Source organism: Anabrus simplex, chromosome 5 (genome assembly GCF_040414725.1).
Source record: "Anabrus simplex isolate iqAnaSimp1 chromosome 5, ASM4041472v1, whole genome shotgun sequence".
Taxonomy (NCBI): domain Eukaryota; kingdom Metazoa; phylum Arthropoda; class Insecta; order Orthoptera; family Tettigoniidae; genus Anabrus; species Anabrus simplex.
This window is the reverse complement of record NC_090269.1, coordinates 326651146-326677577: the sequence shown is the minus strand read 5'-3', so window position 1 is coordinate 326677577 and position 26432 is coordinate 326651146. Positions and strand designations below refer to the sequence as shown.

General features: G+C 39.9%; 1 protein-coding gene across 4 annotated transcripts in view; it reads left to right on the top strand.

Annotated features, from left to right (window-relative positions):
* The window catches only part of LOC136874057 (proton-coupled zinc antiporter SLC30A2), a 199764-nt gene that overhangs the window by 133233 nt on the left and 40099 nt on the right, over nucleotides 1-26432 (top strand). For 3 of the 4 annotated variants that reach the window (XR_011018276.1, XM_067147567.2, XM_067147568.2), the window contains exon 5: nucleotides 3526-3766. Coding sequence is in view for 3 of the 4 variants with exons in the window: in XM_067147567.2 (XP_067003668.1) it covers nucleotides 3526-3766 (241 nt within the window). In the remaining variant the exon portion in view is untranslated. Of the gene's footprint in view, nucleotides 1-3525; nucleotides 3767-7326; nucleotides 7427-26432 lie in introns of those variants that run through there. The other variant, XM_067147569.2, reaches the window with a different exon arrangement.

Sequence of the window (26432 nt, the reverse complement as noted above, 5' to 3'; positions counted from 1 at the left end):
TGACATGCTCCTTTACGTTCAGTTGTCTAAAGCGATATATGATAAGAAAGCTACAATGCAATGCAAGGCTGCATTGTGAGACTGCATGAGGCTGGTTGGTCATATCGTGCAATTGCCAGGTATGTGGGCCATTCAGGTGTCACAATGGCCCGATGTTGGACTCGGTGGGTATATGAGGGCACCCAGTCACGTTGTGCAGGTTCGGATAAACCAAGAAACACCACCTCGAGGGAGGACCGTCGTATGGTGCACCAAGCGTTGTGGGATTCCATAACTTTTGCACCTGCCATCCGTGAACATGTACTGGAGACTCTACAACATTCTGTGAGTTCCCGCACATTGTCTCGACAACTCACATCTGCCAGATGCGTCGGTTGTCATTGACCCAGAACACCAACGCCTGCATTTGGAGTAGAGCCTTGCCCAGGAGGTATGGACAGAGGATGACTGGCGTAACATCATGTTCAGTGATGAGTCCCACTTCTCCATAATCTCCGATGACCATCATGTGCGGGTTTGGCGTCACAGAGAGCAGATTCTGCCCATATTGTGGAAAGACACACAGGCGTAATCACTGGCATCATGGTGTGGGGAGCTATAGGATATGCATTCAGATCACCTCTAAAAGTGCTTCAGCACAATTTGACAGCACAGCGTTACGTCGCAGACATTCTCCATCTGCATGTCCTACCCAATATGGCACAGCACCCTGGGACAGTGTTCCAACAAGATAATGCATGTCCACACACAGCACGTTTCTATGGACTGCCTAGAGCATGTGGAGGTCCTCCCGTGGCCAACAAGATATCCGGATCTTTCCATCATTGAACACATGTGGGATGACATTGGATGGGGACTCCGTCCCAGTACCAACCTGTGGGATTTGGGGGGAACAACTGCAACAACTGTGGACAAACTTGCCTCAGGAGATGATCAAAAGGCTATTTGACACCATTCCGAACCACATACGGGGATGCATTGCGGCCAGGGGGGCGTGCGACACCCTACTGACTTGGCGCCAACTTTCCACCTGTAACAGCCAACGGCCTTGTCTCTTTCATCCCATATTGTAGTTAGTTCAATAAAGGTACATGGTCTTTCAGCATATGTAGTTTCATTCATTTTCAACCACTCCTGGGTGCTTAACATTTTTTTTTGTCAGGCAGTGTAGAGAAATAAAATGTTGAAGCTGTGTCCTTCGTGTTTGGGATAAAAACATATACACCAACTAAGATATTGCAGTAATAATAATAATAATAATAATAATAATAATAATAATAATAATAATAACAATTAGAGAAGTTGCATGAGATAGCATCAAAGACAGGCCTCCAAATATCGTATGAGAAGACTCATATCATGGCTTATGGACACCAGAATATCCAAAGATCCCCACTACAGACAAATTATGGAATAATCACACAGGTCCCTTCCTTCAAATATCTAGGAGAAATCATTGTACCGTCCGGATTGGACAGGAAAGCTAATTTAGAAAGAGCCACCAAACTCCTGAAAGCATACCAAATAACATGGAACCACTATAATAAAAGAGTGATGTCACAAAATGCAAAACTTCGGCATTACAAGACTGTTGTTCTTCCGGAAGCCTTGTATGCCTCAGAAACCATATCTCTAGGAGGCCACTCTAAAATTGATGAAATTGAAAAACAAGAACGAAAAATTCTGAGGAAAATATATGGCCCCGTTCATGTAAATGGTATATAGATCAAAAGGAAAACTGTAGATTTGTACAAAGCAATCGACAAGTTCATCGATACCGTACGCAGGAGACGATTGAAATTATATGGCCACATCTGTAGAATGGACGACACTAGATATGCAAAAAGATTGCTTGGTATAATTAATTCAAAGAAGGTCAAAATAAGCTGGTTTGAGGAAATAAAGCAGGACTTAAAAGAAATGAACATCACAGAAGATGTCATCAGGGATCGCAAGGCTTTTGGGAATCTGGTTGCAAAGCACACGTTCACGGAAAAGGCTAAAAGAACCACAGGGAAACAATGGACGGAAGAACGCAAGAAACAGCATAGCGAGTTCATGAAGAGATTTTGGGAGGAGAAGAAGAAAGGAAAACCATCATCAAGCTAACAAGTTCCAACGCGCTTTGTAAACGGGCATAACGAAGAAAGAATAATAATAATAATAATAATAATAATAATAATGTAATTATCATCTATGGCCTCAGCTTTCATGTGCATACATTTTGTTTTGATGCCATCTAGGCAGCCTGCAAGTCTATTTTGACATTCTGTTTCTGGTAAAGTAAACTGGATCTCTGCTGGGCAATCTGTTGCCAAATTTTAATTAATTTTGTATGGTAAATACTTAATGTGTCACCAGAATTCACTTACATGCTGGCATTGTACGACATGGAGTGTCAAATGAACTTTTTTTACTGCTGTTCAAAAATCCAACTACCTCTACTGGGTATGAACTCACAATCTTGGGACTGGAGGCAGACACTCTACCACTGATCCACAGAGAAAGCAGTTGCTATTTGAGATGGCATTCTCTACACCTTCCACCTTCGTATAGAACTTGCTGTGGGCTTCCTTCCATAGGGACGAAGCAGTTAGGAATTGTCACCTCGCACTTCTTCATGTCTAGCATTAGCACCAGTATCCTGGAGTTGCTTAACTCAAAATTAAGGGATCAAATCTTGGTGCAGTCAGTTGACATTCAGATTATTTGAAAAAGTATTTTTATTATTTGCATGTGGACCCTGTTGAATCATGCATTACATTTATCATTTGCCTTTCTAACATACCAAATTGCTTTCATTGTTTCACTGTTTGCCTGTTTTCTTTCCTCTGATCACTTAGTTCCCGATCTTTTAAGGGACTTCATTCTCTGGCTTTACTACCCATCTGTTTATCTTCTGACGGTAAATGTTTCTATCCGGTATTTCTGATGTTTCTGTCTGGGCCTTTTCCAGATCATTTTTAACATCTTGTATCCATGGTACGTTCTTCAGTTTTTCAGTATATGTCAAAATCTTGTGGGATAGCCTTGAAGACGATAGTCTGTGAATGTGTCCATAGAATTTCAGTCTTCGTTTCCTGATGTCTGCGGCAAGGTTGGACAGTCTTTCCATAGTTTCGCGTGATTTGGGTCTATACCCTTCTTCTTTTATTTTTCTCTGGGCCCAGAATTTTCCTCAAGATCTTCCTTTATTAAGTACCAAGATTTCACTTGCATTCAGCACTTCAGGTTGAATCACCATATTATGTTGTTTGATTTTTGTATGTATGGACATGCATTTCTTGTTGTAGATGTCATGGGTTCTCCAGTATGCTCTTTTGAGTTTTTGTAATCAGACTTTTTGTGTTTCCTTTTCTAACCCTGTTGGTTCTAGAATCTCACAGAGATATTTAAAATGTGGAACTCGTTTGATCTGCCCATATTTTGTTTGTAATTCCTGAATGTTTATTATTATTATTATTATTATTATTATTATTGTTATTGTTGTTGTTGTTGTAATTATTTGTTCTTGTTTATTTGCAGCCTGGAGCCAAAGTAGCAGATCCAATTTGTACATTCTTATTCTCATTGCTGGTGTTACTCACTACATTGACAGTTCTCCGTGATGCAACCCATATGCTCATGGAAGGTTTCCCTCGTCACTTAGATTATGCAGTTCTGAGTGCTCAGTTACATTCTGTAGATGGGGTGCGTAGTGTTCATGGGCTTCATGCTTGGAGCCTCACTGCTGGCAACTGCCATCTTGCTGTACACCTTGCTATTGGTGAGTAGTTGGGTTCTGCCTTTATTACGAGTACTTAGAAGACTGTGTATTTGCGTAACATTGGAACATCTTTTCACCTTGCACACTCAAACTTTAGGGGTGTTGTGAAATAATAATAATAATAATAATAATAATAATAATAATAATAATAATAATAATAAATAATAATAATGTTATTGGCTTTATGTCCCACTAACCACTTTTACAGTTTTTGGAGATGCCAAGGTGCCAGAATTTAGTCCCACAGGCGTTCTTTAACATGCCAGTAAATTTACCGACACGAGGATGACATATTTGAGCACCTTCATATACCGCTGGACTGAGCCAGGATCAAATCTGCTAAGTTGGGATCAGAAGGGCAATGCCTCAACCGTCTGAGCAACTAAATCCAGCTTCTTGTGAAATAATCTGCCTACAATAATATCAAAACCTTGCTCTACGTGTTGTAACTTCCTGGAAGAATTTATAGAATGGTAGAGTATTGTTATCAAGCTAAGGGGAGTAAAACATGCTGCAGTGGCTTGTGTAAATAAAATTTGACAACCTAATTCTTTAAAAATAACAGAGGCCAGTAGTGAAAGGAATCTGCAGTCACTTCGACACTTTGATGATGATAAATTAACATTAAATAAAATATTGTTGAACAAAATTAATTGTTGAAAAGTATCACTCTAAGTATTCAAAACTTGGGGTAAAAATCAGTTGGTATTGTGGCGGGTTCCGCCAATCTGTCGTCAGTTACAGGGAGAAGTAACTTGCCGAGACTGAATTGTACGTGATATCAATGCGTTGGGGCCTTGCTACTCTCCGCATAGTGAACCAGTCAGGAGATAGACGGACACGCATTGACCTGTGCTTCCACCATCGCTGTCACCATATCCCTGCTACCTCATTGGAGGCCTCCCGAATCATGAGAAGAATCTGGATGATGTGACCAGATTATTCGCTTTTGAGAGGTGTCTCCTTTCTCGACGCATCCAGATGGGCCGGATCCAGCTATAAAAGACAGGCAAGACTTGCCAGTCGAGTGGAGTTGGTGTCTCTGTGGACGGTGACAACCAGAGCTAGAGGAGGCAGTTTGCGGAGTGTTCTGTCCTTGGAAGTGAGTGTAACAGGCAGAGAAAGGAAGCAGTTGCCAACTTTATGTTAACAGCAGGTCATGATTGTTTAGCTGAACACTGCAGCAGGTTAGGAACACTACCAATAAACAAATGTCATATTTACAACAGTGGCATTATGAATTTGGGTCACCTTCTGTTTGGTCCAGTTAAAAGAGACTCCCAGAGGCAGTATAATATATGTAAATTGTACTGGGATGCTAGAAAATTTACTGTATAGCCTAACCATGTAAATTGTTTAGTAATACTACAGTATTTATCTCTTTGGATCACTTCTGAAATTTTGAAATTTACACACATTATGCAATTGCTCTGCATTCTGAACTTAACAAGTTACAAGATGTCAAATATATGATGCATTGACTTCCAGTTGAAGCCCTGCATAACAACAACAAAATTGATCACTTTGTTAATCCATATTATATAAAATATCTTGCCTGAAATGTTGTTCTCCCAAGTGAAGTATGCTGGAATCAGGGGACCCATATTGTGAAAAAACAGGGAGAGCACAGGAAGATAAAAATGCAGAAAATATACAGAGAAAACATGGGAAAATGACTTGTCACATCAAAATTAACAGTTTGATCTAAGAATGGACCTGAATGGAATGATCGAACGGGACTGATAACGTGGACTCTACACGAGTCGTGCACATTGAGTAGTACTTTGAGAGAGAAATAGACATATTGAGCACGTATGATAGTAAAGGAGAGGGAATGAAAAAGAGAGACATACTTGCACTAACTGCTCAAAGGTGGCAGTACACAAGGCGTGCAACATACCTAGTATTGCATTAGTTAATGTGTGGTGTAGCATACAGTTCACTATTAATGATAACATAATTCCAGGTCTTTACTTTGATAGTAAAATTAAATGTTCATAGATAGTAACTTTTCCCCATTAGTTTGTAATTATTGATTTGTTCTCATTAAACCAAAGCTTAAATTATAATAACACACACCTCAAGAAACCTCTTGCATCACTTGGAGTTCCGGGTTTACAGATTGCTGATGACCCTGGAAATGTACGGTATGCACACTTAATGTCAAGCATAACATGATTGGTGTAGAGAAAAAGCAACGACAGGTGCAACACAAATACTATTTGTTACCTTTACTATAGTGGTTAAACAAAACAAAGCACTAAAACAGTAAAGGGGGAAAGGTAAGAGCAACTACACGATATCAGAAACCACTACACACTCAGAGAAACATTGGCTGAAATTACGCGGATCTCTGCCGACCAAAACATACGTAAATATCAGTAGGACCAACTAGTGGACAATAAACCAGGAAAGTGGAAACAGTTAGGACCTACCGAGGGCATGGACATGGCTTAGATTGTAGATTCCGAAATGAATCAACCATGATCCTTTGATTTGAAAAATATTATTTACAAGTGAAATTTTACAAATACATTCCGAAACAAAATCTACCAACTTGCAACTTACGAACTATAAGCTCCGTGATACACATATCTTAGAGGTTCTTTGATAATGGCCTCACTACAAGTTTCAAAGTTCAAACCAACTATACATCTAGTTACAAATCCAGTTGTACAATGCCATTTAGTAGGTTAAAAGCAACGTAAAAAGCAATTACAGTTTACAGTGAAGTGAACGTACTCTCCTAAACTCTAGCGTACATCAAGTGACACTGAACTACTAGAGGCAAACCCCAAGGTAAATATATTAAACTACAATCTACATATTTAGTGAAACAAGAAAAGGGAATGCCTCGAAAACAAACAAACAAGCCCAGCTGAAAAGTTTTGGCATCATAAATAATTAATTTGGCAAATCTAGGTTATGCTAGGGCAGACTCCTATACGAAATAGCAACCGAACATTACGGAAATCTTAGCCGGAACGGAATTAAAGAGTGCTTACCCGAAGGTGGCCCATCCCGGTAGCGAAGCGTCACACACGACGTAAAAGTTCAGGCAGACCAAGACAGACTAAGGCAGACCGAATTATTACGAACGCTGCCTCGTTCTCTATATGTAGTAAAACCCTGGCCTTGGAGTAGCCAATCAGAATGCATGGTTCCTAGGTTCACCAATCACAACTCCAATTGTAGTCGCGAACTTAACCTACATTCTCGAATATGCGATCGCGAACCTTCCATTTCCAGAACAGTCAGAAAATACATTCTAGAATACCTAACTAACAAAAGGCAACACGCCCTGTTCAAAAATTTATGTAACAAAAGTTTCTGGATACTTCCAATAAATATAGAACTGAATACTACTATTTACACATACCATATGTTACAAATATTACACAGTACAGGTTAGGTCATTAGAAATAAAACATATTACCACACTTTACAAATAAAGTCTTCAATAAACATTTTCCACTTCCACTACATTGTTCACCTGTGACACTATTCTTGAGCAATATGCATCTGCCTAATGAACCTGGAAATCTGATTCTGCCTCTCAGTTTGATGTTACCCGACCCTGTGCTGCAGTGAAACATGAATGGACCCCTCGTTGCATGCTGTCCTCAAGGCAGTTGAGGCTGTCCCACTCTTTGACAGCAGCCCGCTGGCTAGGTGAGAAGTGGATTCGTTCATTGTCGCTCTGCCTGTTTCAGGATATCCCAGGCACATTCAATGGCATTCATGTTTGAAACACCGCAGGCCAGTCCAAGCAATGGATGTGGGCTTCCCTGAGGAAGAGGTTCAAAGATTGGAGCAGTGTGGGTACGCGTTGTCATCTTGCAGAACAAATCTGTCACCGAAATGTTGTCAGTGTGGTTGATCAATGGGCCTGGGTATTGTGTATGAGTCATCTTGCCCTCTAAGACGATGAGTGGCATGTGACATCCATACAGAATGCTGCCCCAAAACATGATAGATCCAGCTCCCTGATGAGCACGTTGGATGGTGTACAGGACTTGTTTGGCATTACCTCACTCTCTCCAAACTCACCTCCAATGATTATCCAGCATCAGGCACATTCGGCACTCATATGTGAAGAGCACAAATTCTTCCAGATTTCATCCCCCTGTGGGTGGGGGACGCAGGCGAAGAATACACCCACAGTATCCCCTGCCTGTCGTAAGAGGCAACTAAAAGGGGCAACCAAGGGGATGATCGAAATAGAACCATGAGACTTCTTGTAAGTAGGACCACCACGTGGGGAAAACCATGGGTAGCTTTTACTTGCGTGTAGTACCACTATGTTAGGTACACAATAGTTTAGTGATTAGTGGCGACAGTGTGTGCTTTCGGCTGGGTTTTACAGTACCTGTGATTAGTACCACTATATGGGCGACCCATGGGTCTGCCTTGCCTATGATCAGTACCCACTATGTGAGGAACACCACTGGATAGTACGAGTCCCTGTGAATGGTACACCTATCTGAGGAACACCATAGGTTTGGGTTGCCTGTAAATGGCGCCGTAATGTGAGAAACACCATACGCCTGTGTTACATGTGCTCGTTACATTACCTGTGAATAGTACCATAATGTGTGGAATACCGCGAGTCTATGCTACTTTTGATTAGTACCGCAACATGACAAATACCATGGTTCTACTTTCCTAGCGATAAGTACCATTGTGAGGGGCCGATGACCTGGATTTTGGACCCCTTTAGACTACAAGCATCATCGATTCAGGATTGTGCTTTAGAAGCAGTCCCTTGGTCAGTAATACTATCGTTTAACGCTAGTTTCTGGGAATGTGGGGCATTACGGGTCAGATCCACTGATTGTTTTACAGTAAATTCATATCCATCCATTCATTCTTTGTCATGTTTTGAATTCTGGTCAATGGAGGATTTTGGACTTTTAAATTGTCATTACTAGAGCCCGGATTTCCATGCAAATGCATGTTTTTCAATAAGCTAGCTACACTTCTCAAACTTTGCAAATATTTGTTTTTCGACTTAACAATTCCAAATAACCGTCCTTTTTCCGTATATGTTTGCATGTTTTGGCCATTTTAGGAGAAAATTCATGTATAATGCATATTTGGAAGATTTTGGATTTAATAACGAATATTTGAACGTTTAATATTGCATAATATGCCTTTTATTCTGACTTTGACGCATATAAAGTGTTAACATGCGTGATAGTGCCATTTCTGAATGTTAGTGTGCAGAATGTGGGACAACTTTTCCACGTTATAGGCTATAGTATGTCTATTACTGAGGGACGGAGAGAATGTATTCCTGGCATCCTGTGTGACAAAGTTAGTAGCCTACATACGGTACTAGTCCTATAATCCAATTAACCAAACACTTTCTTATCTGTTGCTTGAGTAAATAATGACGTATTTCGGAAGTCCCCACGTCGATATCTAATTCTTAGGAAGAAGGTGTCCCAGTTTTGCAGTTGTACATTGTTATAAATTGAACCGTAAATTGTGCATTAATCATTGACGGCTCATTTTTCGTCTGTTAGACGAACAAAAGAAAACTTGTATCGCACTTGTGTGGCACCGCGTTACTGGAATAGCAGCTTACAAACTCTGGTTTTTCATTGAAGCCTCTACCGTTGTTATCCTGGAATGTCCTATCCGTAACTCTCACTCGTCACACGTCTTTGTTATCGCAGTAGGCAATCGTTACCAGTTATTGAGGACATTCAAATGTGTCCGCAATCATCGCATGGAGAAGTAGCTGCCGCAGCTAGAGATAAGTTGAACAAATTAATTAGTTCAAATCCTGATTTTGAATTCGTCAATCTTATAGAAGATGTATTGTGCTGAAAATGCAAAAGATGTACAATTTGACCTCATTTTGTCCAAATGTCTTCTTTGAAGTATGCATCTATCACTTCCTGTGATGTAAAAAGATAATTTTCTGTGCTTAAGAATGTACTGACAGATAAACGGATGGACTTAAATCAAGACAATTTGGAGAAATTGGGTAGTTTCTGCACAGTGTTTCAAAAGGAACTGAATTTTGATGGTGCATATTTTCCAGTTTATTGTGCATGTTTTGCCATATGATAGTGCATGAATGCATGCATTTTTTGAGATTTGATAGTGCATGGAAATCCGGGCTCTAGTCATGACATTTCATCTCATTTTGTACCAGGCTGATGACCTAGATGTTAGGCCCCTTTAAACAACAAGCATCATCATCATCATCATTATCATCATCCACATTTCAATCCAAGTGATCCTTTGCCCATTTGTACCTGGCACCACAGTGTTGGAATGTGTGTGCATGTGCTCTCCAAGAAACTCTTGAATGTAGGTGGTCCCTATGGAGACAATTTCTGATTGTCTGCATAGACTCAGCCCTACCAGTTGCCTGCCGTAAAGCATTATGCAGTTCTGTTGTGGTATCTGCCGGGTTCCTGCAAGCCAGGATTCGCACGTAACAGTCGTCAACTCCTATTGTTGACCGCGGATGACCACTGCGAGGGCGATCTTCAACATTTTGTGTCCCACAAGAGTGGCTGTATGTCCCGACAACATTGCTGTGATGTACACCGACCAGGATGGCAATTGCCCTAACAGACAGTCCTTGCTGATGTAATTTCACAGTGTACGTACAGTGAAAAGCAGTAATTACTTGTCGAGGCACGTCTGCATACTGCACAGGACACAAATGTTCTCTTGTCATGTTGTGTCCACAGGTGACAGTAACAACACACTTCTGGACTGTTCTGAGAGTGCATGTATTACCTCCATGTTCACTAACAGGTAGTGTTACAAGTTATTCGGATGTCTGTTTGTCTTGCAACAACTTTTAGAGTGAACATCCTTCAAGAACACAAACAATACAGGTGGTGCAAAACTTTTTTTGAGGTATGTGTTAAAATGAAAAAGACAATAACTATTATCTTCTTAATGTTCTTTTTAAAACGCCGAGTGTTTTAAAGCTACCCATGTAATTTACATAATGTAGAGGTGCTAACTATCATGGACTGCTCATAATTATTACAGATTTTGCCTCAGTAACTTATGTCTCTTTATTTATCATTAACACTTTGAACACCCGATGCCAGAGCGTCGGTGCTTGTTATATTAAACATGAATGACAGTATTATATTTCTGCTGGATGGGAGCACTGACCTTTGCTGGATAGAGTACAAAAGCTTATTTTGAAGAGTAGCGAGGATGTGTTCTGTGTGCTTTGTTTTTCCGCTCATTTCTCCAATGGCATAACACCCGATGCCAGAGCGTCAGTGCTTGTTATATTAAACATGAATGACAGCATTATATTTCTGCTAGATGGGAGCACTGACCTTTGCTGGATAGAGTACAAAAGCTTATTTTGAAGAGTAGCGAGGATGTGTTCTGTGTGCTTTGTTTTTCTGCTCGTTTCTCCAATGGCATAACGTCTTGTTTCTCTCAGCAATAGAAACCCTAATAAACTGGAATTCAGAATCTTTTTTCTCTCATATAAGCATAGTAATACAGTAGAACCCCGTTTATCTGAAATAAAGGGGGCGGAGCCACTTCGGTTGATGCGTTTTTTTGGATGACACATGGTAAATATTTTCGGAAGTTAAATGTCAAAATAAAAATGCATAAACTCTGTTAAGCAAAGGTGCATACTGTATATTAACATTATAATGTTTACATGATGTCACTGTTTGTATAAAATCAGTGATTTTCTTCTGAATTTTCTTGGTGCAGCGCTGTCATGCAGCTATGTCGCACCACCGTTTAATCAACAATACATCAGCTGGTGTAGATGCATTGCTTTGTTCAACAAAGTGCAATCTGAAATAGTGAAACTTTTTGTTACTATTAAACTGAATACAGTATGCAGTAATTCTACTACAGTACTGGAATTAAAGCATGTGGTTCTGTATTTTAATAAAAATTCGATATCAGTCTTAACCTCCAGTGCATTAAATCCATCATCTCATGTAACTCGATTCTCAGAACTGCTATTGTCAAGGTCAGAGTCGTCTGCATAATCTTCATGACGAATAATACAGTAAGTTAGTAGGTTTTTTTTTTTTTTTTTTTTTTTTTTTTTACGAGGGATTGTGGAAAATTTTCAAAAGACACTTGTGAAGGGTCCACACTCCGCAAGTGTGTGGGATTCTTACCCACTAAAAACCACACACCCTTTTCCCACGATGTGTATCATCACCCCGGAACCGCTCTCGCATTACTTCAGGGGGATATCGTGCTTTGTCTTTCAGACGTCTTCTTTCTTCATTTCTCCTTTACGAACGTTCGTATGTTCCAAATCCTTCTTCTTCTGACGAAGAACATTCTTCACGTACACTGCCACGCGATCCCAGGATTCCTGGTTTCGCAGCATCACCGAAATAATATTATCTGTTGTCAGTTCTCCTAGTTCAGTTTCCACACATCTTCTCTGAATCGTCCAATGGCCGCATACAAAAAAGGTGTGAAATACGTCGTCAATGTCATCACAGTATATGCATGCTGCGTCACTCGCTCTGCCCACTTTATGCAGGAATTTCCAGAAATATCCATGCCCTGTTAGAAGCTGCGTGAGGTAGTAATTTACTTCACCATGGGCCCTTTCAACCCAGATATCCAAGCGTGGTATCAGTCGCTTGGTCCATTTGCCTCGAGGGTCACTTTCCCATCTGAGTTGCCATCGCCTCATCCGTTGACTGAAGGCACGCTTCTTTGCACATTTCTTTCCCAGCTCTCCTTGGGTACGCCAGATTTCATGTCACTCCAATGCAAGTAGGTCTATTGGGGCTATTGCTGCCACCGTGAGGATTGCAGGTTCGGAAACTGTGCGGTATGCACATGCAATGCGTAAAGCCGCTCTCCGTTGTATGGCAGCTATCCTTCTCCGATACCAAGCAAATCTCAAGGATTCAGCCCAGATTTCAGAGCCATATAGGAGCACTGACTGAACCGTCGACACGAGAAGACATCGTGTACTGGATTTTGGACCTTTAATATTTCCCATTAGTCTGCTAAGTGCAGTCACGTATTTTACTGCCTTGTCTGTCGCTCTCTGAATATGATTCCAGAATGTGAGCTTGGAGTCAAGTGTCACTCCTAGATATTTTGTGCTCGCAGATGTTTCAATCACTAACTCTCCAACAGTCATTGGTACAAGAGTTTCGATCCTTTTCCTCGTCAGAAGAACTATCTCTGTTTTTTGTTCGGCTAATGTTAGACTGTGGCTCATCATCCATTCTTTTATGCGTCGCATCACCTGGTTAAGTTTGATTTGAGCCATTTCAACATCAACAAATTAATCTAAAAATCCACCTAATCGATACTTTATTTCAACATTATGAGCTACTATCAAGGCGGCCACATCATCAGCGTAGCCCACAAGCTTCGTGTCCTCTGGCATCTCCAAACGTAACAAGCCATCATACATTATGTTCCAAAGATCTGGACCAAGGATCGATCCCTGCGCTGCACTAGCCGTCAGGCGTTTTTGTCTTTTCTCCATCTTCCGTATCGTACAACAGAGTGCGATCTTTGCAATCTCTCATTATGCGCATAAGATATTGTGGTAGCTTGAAAGTTTCCTCAAGAGCTACCAACATGTTGCTCCATCTTTCCGAATTGAAGGCATTCTTCACATCCAGGGTCACAAGAAGTGTCAATTTACGGGAATGATGGTTGACCATTTGTGCCCTTTCTGCTGTATTCACCACCTCCCACACTGCATCTAGCGTCGAGTGTCCTCTCCAAAATCCATGTTGGCGAACAGATAGATCCCCTGCTAGTTGAACTGCTGAGAGGATTCTGGGCTGCAGAAGTTTCTCCAGGCCTTTTCCAGCTGTGTCCAGCATACATAAAGGTCTATAACCGCCAAGTTTTCCTTTGCTGATCAGAACCAAATGAGTAGTAGTAGTAGTAGGAATAATAATAATAATAATAATAATAATAATAATAATAATAATAATAATTGCTTATTCAAGAAAAATGTGTCATGGAACAAACTAGAGGGTAAGAAAGTGTTTAGTTTTATGCTACACGTGCATTCTTGCATAAGTCATAATATAAGAACAGGGTTCGCCTAGTAGCTCTCGGCACATATAGCAAGAGAATTATTACTAACATCGACGGCTATGAATGAGAGGGTAAAAACAAAATATTAAAATACAATTTTGCCAGTGCATTTCTGTTAAGCGAAATTCGGTTAAGCGGGGTTCTACTGCTAATGTAACAATGTTAGATATAAATATATTTTTTTAGATTACAAACATGATTTGAAATAAATAATAAAAGCTCAAAAATGTGACAAATACATTGGCCCCCTCTCATATTTCATTGTCAAAAATCAAAGAACTAAATGAGTTCAATCCTGAGACTGATAATTATAGTTTTGGATACAATAAGAGTAAAACATTTATCTCGAAAATTGTTGAAATTTTAAAGCCCAAAATATGGCTAAAATGCTCAGTGTTCAATGTGTCAAATTCCTATTGCTATTCCAATTATTGGGCTCAAATTGTTGCTCACATAGTACACCTTGTCATGCACCTTCTCTTCCCCCAGCTGCTCTTCCACAGCGCTAACATGTCATCCCTGAATAACAGGTTTAATAATCCCTAACTTAAAATTATTTACTAGGCAGGAAAGAGATATTATTATTATTATTATTATTATTATTATTATTATCATCAATCAAGTCAATCAATCAATCAATACTGATCTACATTTAGGGCAGTCGCCCAGGTGGCAGATTCCCTATCTGTTGCTTTCCTAGCCTTTTCCTAAATGATTTCAAAGAAATTGGAAATTTATTGAACATCTCCCTTGGTAAGTTATTCCAATACCTAACTCCCCTTCCTATAAATGAATATTTGCCCCAGTTTGTCCTCTTGAATTCCAACTTTATCTTCATATTGTGAGCTTTCCTACTTTTATAAACGCCATTCAAACTTATTCGTCTACTAATGTCATTCCACGCCATCTCTCCGCTGACAGCAACTTTCTTGTACTTCTGTTCACGACCTAGTTGGGCATTGAAGTCACCCAAAAGAAGCTTGACATGGTGTTTGGGGATTTTGTTTAATTTTTCATCCAGTAGGTCCCAGAAATTATCAACTTCGTCTGGATCAGACTTGTTCTTATCGTTTGTAGGAGCATGTGCGTTAACTAGGGCGTAGGTTTTGTTCGCGCATTTAATTGTGAGTATAGACAATCTGTCATTCACAGGTTCGAAATTTGCAATCAATTTAAGGATCTTGGTTTTAACAGCAAACGCAGTTCCAAGCATCACAGCTCCATTGAGGATTCCTCTTTGCGCTTTGCTCTTGAAAAATCGGTAGCCTTCGGATTCAAAAATCTCTTCATCTGGGTACCCTGTTTCCTGTAGGGCCATTATGGATATCTGATTTTCGTGAAGAGCTTTGGTGAGGGTTTTCAGCTTGTCAGTTTGTGTAAGTGAATTTATGTTGAAAGTTGCTAGAAAGGTTTTAGATTTTGGCCTGAGTTTTTGACTCTTCGGGGTACACCGAGACGCTCTGACTCGTCTCTTGCATGATGTCGAGTCTCCCCCAGAATCCGAATGAGACTCGTGCGCCATGGCGTTCACGACGAGGGATTTATCCGAAGATTTACTCCCTGGGGTATGTTTCTTGAAATGTTGTGCCATCATGCTTTTTGACTTGACTTTGCTTTGGACGGGTACCCATCCTTTTACAATTAGGGTTGTTAGCCCTAGAGGTTGCCTCAAGATGTTTTCTGGCTTCTGGTCATTTACCGGTCTTCGCCGTAACCCTGGCAAGGGACCAGTTTTTTTTTTCACAGTGGTATTTTATTTCCCTACTACCCTCTGACTCTGCTGGTGGCAGAGCCAGCGAGCTTCCCCAATTCCAATGGGACGCGCCCAATGGAGGTAACCGGTAAATCTCCACACGGGTATTATTATTATTATTATTATTATTATTATTATTGAGAACACTCATATAGGCAATTTGTCTTTTGGCAGGTAAACAAATTAAAAGTGGAAGACTAAGGAAAATCAAAAATAGTTTACAACAACTGTCATAACACAAATAGAAAATAAAAATGCCCCAAGAGATTTATGAAGTAAGCCTGCTGGCTCTCAATGACTTGATGAGTTCTTTGAGTAATTATTTTGAATAATATGACTGGATCGGGATAAATCCTAAATATAATTTTCTTGAATCACTACAAGAGTGACCATTAATGGAACCACATTAACAGAAAATAGCTAGCAGTCATCTTGAACTTGCATTATTTCAGGAAATTAAATTAACCTAAACACACTGAAACAAATTTAGCAAAGGGCCGTATGCAAATATAAAAACAAAACCCCAGACTTAAAAATAACATTGACTTTACAGAAAAAGGATCGAACCCTTGCCCAGAAGACTTAGCATCCAAATGGATTAGAATCCACAAACAATACAAATAACAAATGAACACTCTCTGAAGATCTCCACCATATCAGTGTACAACACAAATAGTGTTCACGACCATGCTCAGTGCGGTATCCTCGTGAATGAAATGCTATAGCACGCCTGTAATACCCTATTTTCTATGAAAGAATTACCCTTATTGAAACTGAACAACTGGAAAATAATATCATGCTCTCCTTTTTATTCAGTGAGTATTGTTAAGAAGACTATACCTCAAATTTCTTATTCAAAGACCATAGCCAGCCACAAATTCATTCTTAACAGCTGGAAAATGCTAAGTGAGGGAGGCAGATTCCCTGGGACCTCACCCCTTTCTTTAGGCTCGACACATAACATCTGGCAACCTTGACTCGTTTTGCTCGACTTACTTACTTACTTACTTATCCGGCGCTACAGCCCAGTGTGAGCCTTGGCCTCTTCTACGATATTCCGCCATCTACTTCGATCCTGAGCGGCTGGTCTCCATGGGCGGATGTTCATTGCCCTCAAGTCAGCTTCAACTTCATCACTCCATCTATTACGGGGCCTTCCTTGTCGCCGTCTTTTGTCTACTCGGGATTTAACTACTTTTCTTGGCATTCGATCTTCCTCCATTCTTTCCACATGGCCAAGCCATCGCAGTCTCTGTGCCTTAATAAATCTAACTATATCCTCCTGGTCTAGTATGTTTTGTATTTCAGCATTCGTCCTTATCCTCCAACCATTCTGGTCTTGAATTGGGCCATATATTCGTCTAATAATCTTTCTTTCAAATATCTTTAACTTATTTGCGTCATCAGATAAAAGGTTCCAGGCTTCTGAGCCATATGTCACTACAGGTCTAATAAGGGTCTTATATATTTTGAATTTTGTAGGTTTAGACAATAGACGAGATTTAAATAATGTAAGATTAGCATAATAGGCCCTGTTTCCAGCTATTATTCTACGATGTATCTCCTCACTTATTCTATTATTATTTGTCAACATGGTTCCCAAATACTCAAAACTTCGTACATTCTCAAAATTATGTCCGTTTATTGTCAGATTATCTTGACTTCTTCTGCCCTCTATAACAGTCACATGCATATACTTAGATTTACTGTCATTCACCTCTAATCCCATCCGTTTTCCTGTTTCCTCCATTTCAAGAAACATTTCCTTCAAATATCTATCATTCCTGGCCATTAACACTACATCATCTGCATATGCACAAATTTGTTTAGATTTATATACAATATTTCCTGTATCCATTATTTTTTCAAGGACTTGGTTAATTGCCAGATTAAACAAAGTAGCTGAGAGTGCATCACCTTGTCTGACTCCTGTATTAAGAGCAAACTCATTTCCAATTCTTCCATCCACCATCACCTTTGCCCTTACTTCTCCTAAAGTGATTCTGAACATCCTAATCAGTTTCTGTGGTATTCCTATTGTCTCCATGTATTCATATAGCTTATCCTTGTATATACTGTCAAATGCTTGTCTAAAATCTACAAACAACATATGTAGATCTATATTATGCTCATAGCATTTTTCCATCGTTTGACGTACCACGAATATTTGATCTACTGTGCTCCTATTTCGCCTGAAGCCACACTGTACTTCATCCAATCTTTCTTCAGCATATGGAGTCAGATATTGTAATAGGATATTTGAAAATACTTTATAGATGATATTCAGTAGTGTGATTCCCCTATAATTAGTGCATTCATATTTATTTCCCTTCTTATATATTGGGAAAATTATTCCTGTATTCCACTCATCAGGTATCCGTTCTTCCTCCCAAATCTTAATAATCAGTTCATGTATCTCTCCTAGCATTTCTTTGCTACTATTTTTAATCAGTTCACTTGTTATTCCGTCTTCTCCTGCTGCTTTATGGTTATTTAATTTTGCAATAGCATTTTCTACATCTTTCAATGTGGGGGCATTTATCCATTGTTCTGGTCCATTCTGCTTCATATGCCGTTCACTTTCTTCCACATCTTCTCTTTCCTTGTTAAGGAGCTCTCGGAAATATTCGGTCCATCTTTCACTTATTTCCTCTTCATTCTGTAATAGCTTACCTTCTTTATTCTTACAGCCATTCAATCTTGGCTTATACCCTTTCCTGAAATAATTAATTTCATTATAGAATTCCTTTGTCCTCTTCTGTAACCTTTGTGTCTCTATACTCTCTAGTTTCTTCTTAATCATCTCTCTTTTTTTCTTCTTACAGATGTTATTAGCTTCACGTCTGCATTTCTCATAATTTTCCCTATTTGACCTTGTATCTCTCTGTAACATTTTTGCTCTTGCTGCATTCTTCTTTCCAATTGCTTCCTCACACTCCATATCGAACCAAATATTTCTTTTATTTTTGGCTATACCCAGTGTTTCTTGTGCCGCTTTTTGTATGCACTTTTGAACTTTTGCCCACCTTTCCTCTATTCCAGAAACTTGTCCAATCGTCTGTAAAGTATTATTCATTTTTGACTGGAATTCTTGTTTTCCTTCTGGTTGTTGTAGTTTTTCCAAATTCCATTTCTTTCTTTCCGTAGGTTGTCTCCTCTGTCCTATTGCCAATTTTTGCCTCACTATTGCTTTTACTAAATAATGATCAGAATCACAGTTTGGCCCTCTGCATGTCCTTACGTCAATAATCGATGCTGCATGCCTCGTTGTTACTAGTACATGATCTATTTGATTTACCACATTGCTTCCTGGCATCTTCCACGTCCCTTTATGTATTTTCTTATGATCAAAGCAGGTGCTTTTAATTATAAGACCACTCGTAGTTGCAAACTGTCCCAAGTAAAAACCATTCTCATTTGATTCTTCATGTAGTGTATATTTCCCGGCTATTGGTCTCATACACTCTTCCTTTCCCACTTTGGCATTAAAATCTCCTAAAATAATAGTCATGTCATATCTTGGTCCCTCTTCAACGGTTTGTACTAACTCATCATAAAATTGTTCCTTGCTTTCCTCATCCGCATCTTCAATTGGTGCATGTGCTGATATAACAGTTATGTTCCTAAACTTCCCCTTAATCCGAAGCTTACATATTCTATCTGAGATCGGTTCAAATCCTATTACACTCTTCTTCAATTTCCCATGTACTATAAATCCCGTACAGAACTGTCCTGTTCTTTCTTCCGGCCCACTGTAATAGAGGTTATAATCTTTCTTTTCAACACATCCTTGCCCTTTCCATCTTATTTCCTGAATCGCTACCAAGTCGTATCCAAATCTTTTTGTTTCATTTACAATTTCTTGCATTTTTCCCGGTTTCAACATTGTTCTTACATTCCATGTCGCCATGTTTATATCCGCTTTCCTTACTCGTGTCCTTTTCCTAAGCTTTTGTCGTCTTCGATTTCCATCCGGTTTTCTCGTAGAAGTCTTCTGAACAATGCTTTTTTTACAAGGTGAGGCAGTTAACCCCACGCTCAACCCTATCCACTGGCTGGGGACATTGATTTTGGAGCATCCTACTCCTAGACAGGTTGTCTTCACCACGACTAAGGAGTCCCGTCTACCCCGTCTTACGTCCTCAACTAATTAACCCCAGTGAGGATGGGTTGCCTCATCCGCCTTTTCCACCATTCCGAAGGTCTCCTTCTCTGCTGGATCCATCGTTAAGGTCTTCACCCGTAACCCTGGGCAAGGGTTCCACGTTATACCCCGTGGGGCTGGGTCCCCACCTGAACTTAGCCATCCTTTTACACCGGCCTACTGGAGTAGAGGATGCCCACCCCCGCAACGTGGATGCGCCAGGCAGGAGTTACTCAAGTGGGGAATAGGGAAGGTGGCCCTATCTCCCTTGAGTCGGGTTAATGGTTGTGTATGGTACCACAACCAAAGGCCGTTTTGCTCGACAGCACGGCTAAAACATTACCATCCTTTATTCACGTCTCAACTTCACTTTACGGCCTCTCTAGGGCTATCACTTGATATACACTGGTTATCATGACCAGGATTAAACATTTACTTCATTCTAAGTTCCAACCTCCTTTCCTTCTCCTGCTGTCCACTACACATTTCCCATTCCACTGCTCAAATAAATTTGATCTTACCATCTCTCATTCCAGTGAATAACAAATACTATTTTAAATCATGCTGCAACACGCGCATATGAAAAATACAAGCAGCTCATTTAACCCACAAACAAAATGTGAAGATCGTAGCTAAAATATGCTGTAGCGTATGGATCATCACCAGTTCAAACACTGACCAATACATTTCACACGGACGGGTTGTCTCAAAGATATACACATAAATATAGACACAATCAAAGCATGCCCTTACAAGATAAACACAGAATCTGATATATATTATACACCTCATGCAAATAGTGGGGAATATTCCCTTGCGCTAGAGAGGAATAGTGTGGCTGGGAAGAGCGATGCGTTGGAAGGGGACAAGCAATTGGTGACAAGCTATATAAGCATACATAGGAGAGTGTAAGCAAGGATATATTACAAACCAAGCCATATGAAACCTACAGTTTTACCGTAAATTGTAGCATTAATGTTTTGAAGACTTTCACAAATCCTTCCAATACTTATACACGCAGTTGCACATTAATCATACTCATAACACAATATGTTTGTCGCTTGACAGAAGACTATCGATCATTCACTGTCATTATTTCCACTCATAGGAACACTCTTACGAAATACCCTTCCCTATGTTTCTTAACCTTCTTTAGCCGTGTCTGTTTCACTTCAGTTAACAGAGTTGGTCAGTTTATCATCACCTTCACTTGTGATTGTACAATATAATTGTTTAATCAAGTTATCAATGATAATGTAGAAACATCATCTTCATAGATGAAATAAATGATATAATGAATGGGAGGACTCAGTTACAATTACATCGTACAATTGATACTGTCAGTACAGATACGAAGTTGATATCATGCAGTATCAGTATTGCTTCCATCGCTGCCACTATTCAAATCCGTGTCACATCCCACATTTATGATTATATCCTGCACTGAGTCCAGTAAACCTTCACTTGAAATTCCCCTTTTGTAATGGAAAACATTTTTGTTCATCTGTTTTTAAAAGCGCGTCCATTCTGAATATTACATTATGTTTAGAAATGCTGTTCTTGACACTTGGCTGTATCAGTTCAATACAATTTAATCCTGGGTGGTATGGAGCGAGACGTAATATGGTATGACCATGATCGGCTAAAATACTGGACTGATTTGTTCATTTTCATTAAGGAATATAACTGGGGTCTCAGCATGTTCTCGTGGAAAGGATTACTTTTTCTGTTAACCAGTACATTATCTAACTAACTAACTACTCAAGTTTTCAGGGGTACAACAAGCCTTTTAGAGGATGACACCCTCTCTCAGACCAAGAGGTTTGTTACGATGAAGATGAAGTGGAGAAGGATAAGAGAGAAAGTCATTGTGGCATATAAAAGCACCTATCCCAGCATTCATTTTAGTGGAGGATAATGGAAAACCATTCTCAGGACAGCTGACGATGGGGACCAACGCCTCTCTGTCTCCCGAATGCAAAGGTGCAGAACTGCGGTAAAGCTGTGGCCAATATAAATGGTCCGTTATTGGACATTATAAATTTTCCAGCGAACTCATTCCTGGTTGCCAGCGTTTCGCCCCCGTGTGCTAGGCTGGGCTCATCAGTTGGTACCTAGTACACCTACCAAGATGCATGGCTAGTGCATACCGTGGAGGCCACTGCGTAGGCTAATTGTAGCCACCGGCAGTGCCAATGCACTATGAGACACTGTCTCACTACTAAAAATTGATACCTGCTTGGCCATCAGATGATGCAGGTGTTGACTCCCATAGGGAATCTGTAATATTTGTTCCGAATGAGCAAATTTATAATACCAATATAAATGGTCCGTTATTGGACATTATAAATTTTCCAGCTAACTCATTCCTGGTTGCCAACGTTTCGCCCCCGTGTGCTAGGCTGGGCTCATCAGTTGGTACCTAGCACACCTACCAAGACGCATGGCTAGTGCATACCGTGGAGGCCACTGCGTAGGCTAATTGTAGCCACCGGCAGTGCCAATGCACTATGAGACACTGTCTTACTACTAAAAATTGATGCCTGCTTGGCCATCAGACGATACAGGTGTTGACTCCCATAGGGAATCTGTAATATTTGTTCCGAATGAGCAAATTTATAATACCAATATAAATGGTCCATTATTGGACATTATAAATTAATGTCCATTTATATTGGTATTATAAATTTGCTCATTCGGAACAAATATTACAGATTCCCTATGGGAGTCAACACCTGTATCATCTGATGGCCAAGCAGGCATCAATTTTTAGTAGTGAGACAGTGTCTCATAGTGCATTGGCACTGCCGGTGGCTACAAATAGCCTACGCAGTGGCCTCCACGGTATGCACTAGCCATGCGTCTTGGTAGGTGTGCTAGGTACCAACTGATGAGCCCAGCCTAGCACACGGGGGCAAAACGCTGACAACCAGGAATGAGTTAGCTGGAAAATTTATAATGTCCAATAACAGACCATTTATATTGGTATTATAAATTTGCTCATTCGGAACAAATATTACAGATTCCCTATGGGAGTCAACACCTGTATCATCTGATGGCCAAGCAGGCATCAATTTTTAGTAGTGAGACAGTGTCTCATAGTGCATTGGCACTGCCGGTGGCTACAATTAGCCTACGCAGTAGCCTCCACGGTATGCACTAGCCATGCGTCTTGGTAGGTGTGCTAGGTACCAACTGATGAGCCCAGCCTAGCACCCAGGGGCGAAACGCTGGCAACCAGGAATGAGTTAGCTGGAAAATTTATAATGTCCAATAACGGACCATTTATATTGGTATTATAAATTTGCTCATTCGGAACAAATATAACAGATTCCCTATGGGAGTCAACACCTGTATCATCAAAGCTGTGGCCTCCGGTCCTCTGCACAGTTGGTCGGTCAGAATGCAGAATTGTAGGGCCACCACGTCTTTGCACCTGCCGACCGGACATCGTTTCTCTCCTCGTAGAGTTGGATGTGGGTTAGCTGCCTGTTGTGGTAAGCAGCATTATCTACAACGAGGACAGTTTGAGTTAGAAAATTAGGTATTAATCTCTCCCTGAGCTTACATATGCGTCAGTCAGTACAATAAGATCAGCTGGGGAGTGAGTACTCGCACATTGTTTCTTAATAAACTAATAATTCATTTTCTTTTGGACTTTGCTCTAAAAAAAATTCTCTTTTTTTCAGCGGTCTCTTAACATCTCATTTTTCTTGAAGGCCTATTTTCGTTTTCTTTGAGAGGAGATCCCCCAGTTTGACTAGCTATACATACAAATGTGACACCTTACTTGAACAAGGACCCTACTTCCTACTGCACTGTCAGGCTGAGTGGCTCAGACGGTTAAGGCGCTGGCCTTCTAACCCCAACTTGGCAGGTTCGATCCTGGCTCAGTCCGGTGGTATTTGAAGGTGCTCAAATACGACAGCCCCGTGTCGGTAGATTTACTGGCACGTAAAAGAACTCCTGCGGGACTAAATTCCGGCACCTCGGCGTCTCCGAAGACCTTAAAAAGTAGTTAGTGGGACGTAAAGCAAATAACATTATTATTATTATCCTACTGCACTGTTAATATGTCAACACATCTCTCTAACCTGTCTCATGGACTTAAAAGTTTTCTAATGTATAGTTGGTAAAAAAAAAGTTTAAGTATATTTATGACAATAACCACATTGCCTTATATAGGTACTTAGACTGATTTTGTCAACAACTTCAGGAATTATGTCTTATAAGACTTTTTAAAGTGTAATAATGCTAAACATTCAAAATGTTATATTTTTTAAGACTACAAGTGAGAAATAATGTTTTATATGTAACTAGCAAGATACTCCTGCTTTGCTACAGTATTATACTGAAATTTATAATTGAATGCTTAACATTTTATATATAATCCACCAAAATTCGCAATCTGGTGGCAAAGTTCCTCCCATTTTTCAATCTTTCTTTCCAGCAATTGATTTCGTACTTCCCGGGCTAGCTCCAGGTATTCCGCCCAGTCAGTTGGGTCCCTAAAATCGTTGCTATCTTTTCCTCTAAGCATTTTTTATATGGATCAAATTCTTGAAAAGATCCGGCGTGGTGTCGTCTTGGGTGCCTGGCAGTACTGAACCCACGACCGGACTGCATTCGTAGTCATTACCCGGCCAGGACCCGTTTCCAGCGCGGTCTGCACATTTTGATGACGGTCCAGAACATTATTATTAGGGTTGGTGATATTAGTTTAATTTATATTATTATTATTATTATCCTGAACCCCGCAGCAAGATGCAAGACCGCTACTTGGCGGTAAATTATATCGCTCTCAAATGCAATTTTATTTGACGTAAATAAATATCACACGAGAACACGTTCACTTCCTTGTGTAAATTACTTTATTGTCACTGTAAGTCACAACACACAATTATACACATTAGCAAGTGACACTATAACACTTAATCGTGGAGTACCCTGAAGTCTATTCTAACAAGTACAGATATCAACAACACTGACTCGCGCACTGTAACATACACTCTCTTGAACTGCCCGACTACACCTCGGAGCCCAACAGTCACTCCGAGTCCAACACTTGCCTCCTCACCTACTGACTAGTGATGGGCGATATTTCACGAACTGTGATTTTTTCACTGATATCAAGAAATCACGAGTAACGACTGTTACTTTCTACGCTATCACTGTGATCAGTCGTGATTTCACTGCAAGTGATCATCGTGCGCCCTCTTAACTCCATATACAGAACTAGAATGTTGCTACCTAAACTGTGACTGTGATCGATGTTGTGATCAGTCGTGATATCAGGTGATATCACGACATGTGCTGCCGCAACGGTATCCATGCGAAGCTATGCGTTCAAGGAAGCAGCATCGCCATAATCACCAACAGTATGGACATTTGTTGATTTAATTTTTTAAGAAAGTCAACATATCGTTCAGTATATAATGTATTTGTAGGAATTGAGCACATTCCTCCCGAATATATTAACAACTGAAACACTTATAATCCTCGGCATCGCTTGCAATATCAGTTTCAGGAAATTGTCAGTTGACTCGCAGTGTGGTATTATTTTTAAGCGCGCGTTCAAAAAAATCGTGGTACACGGGACTCTCCTAGAATAGTAACAAACATGTATTTCTCCTGTATTTTGGAATGCCCGGGGGCATATTGTCACTGAAGCTCATTATTAGGAGGCAAGTTGACTGAAATGGCGTTTTCTAGAAAAAGGAAGAACAGTGACCTGTAGCAGTCCTTTAAAGAAGTGGATGAAAATTTCACAATATGTAATATGAGCAAACAGAAATTGTCTTAAAAAGTACTTCAAATCTGAATAAACATTTGGAATGCGAGCACCTCTCACTTGCTTTGCCAGAAAGCAGTAGTCAACAATCGGCATGTATCTGATGATACAGACCTGGGATTTTAGACTCTAAAAAAATGTTTTAGGCACCTAAAATGGCTTTTTAAACAAGTAAATAGGTATTTAAAAGAGAATATAGGCACTTCAAATATGCTTTAAAAATAGGCAGAAAATCGACTTTAAAATATGACAATATAGACCTACACTGTAATGTGATATTTTTTTTAACGTTAAGTACAGTAATGTGGTATAGGCTACCCTTTCTAAATAGGAATAGTTGCAAAATGAAGGCATAATTAAACAGGCGTTTATTACAAACAGCTATGGATTAGGAAACAAAAAATTTTCATCAGTACTGTACTAAAATTAAATTAAATGCGTAGTACTGGTATGCGTATTTATTTGTGAGGAACATTCCTACTGCACTTTTCAGTCGTAGTTTGCTTTTCAGTACATAACAATAATCTTCTACAAATTTTCCACAGTCAGGCTGCGTCTTTTATCTGTTAAAACAATTTTTAAAGCAGAAAAAATGTGCTCGACACTCACAGATGTTGGAGGGGCATAGCAAAATTTACCTATATTTTTCAGTTCAATTTCACTAGGTAGGTCTACTTTTCCCCATCCATTACCTGATATATCCTTTCTTGCACTGAATTACCTAGATTCTTCTGCAATACACTAGCCCACCTGTCTTTTATTTTATCCCTTACTTAACCCCTAGTACTTGGTACAATTTTATCAGCTTCCTCAATTACAAAATATATCTGTTTGAGACTCTACTTTTTTTCCTATTTTTGTAATGATTGACTGGAAGAAATGAAAAAATTGCCTGAATATATGCAATGTCTCTCTGAACACTGGA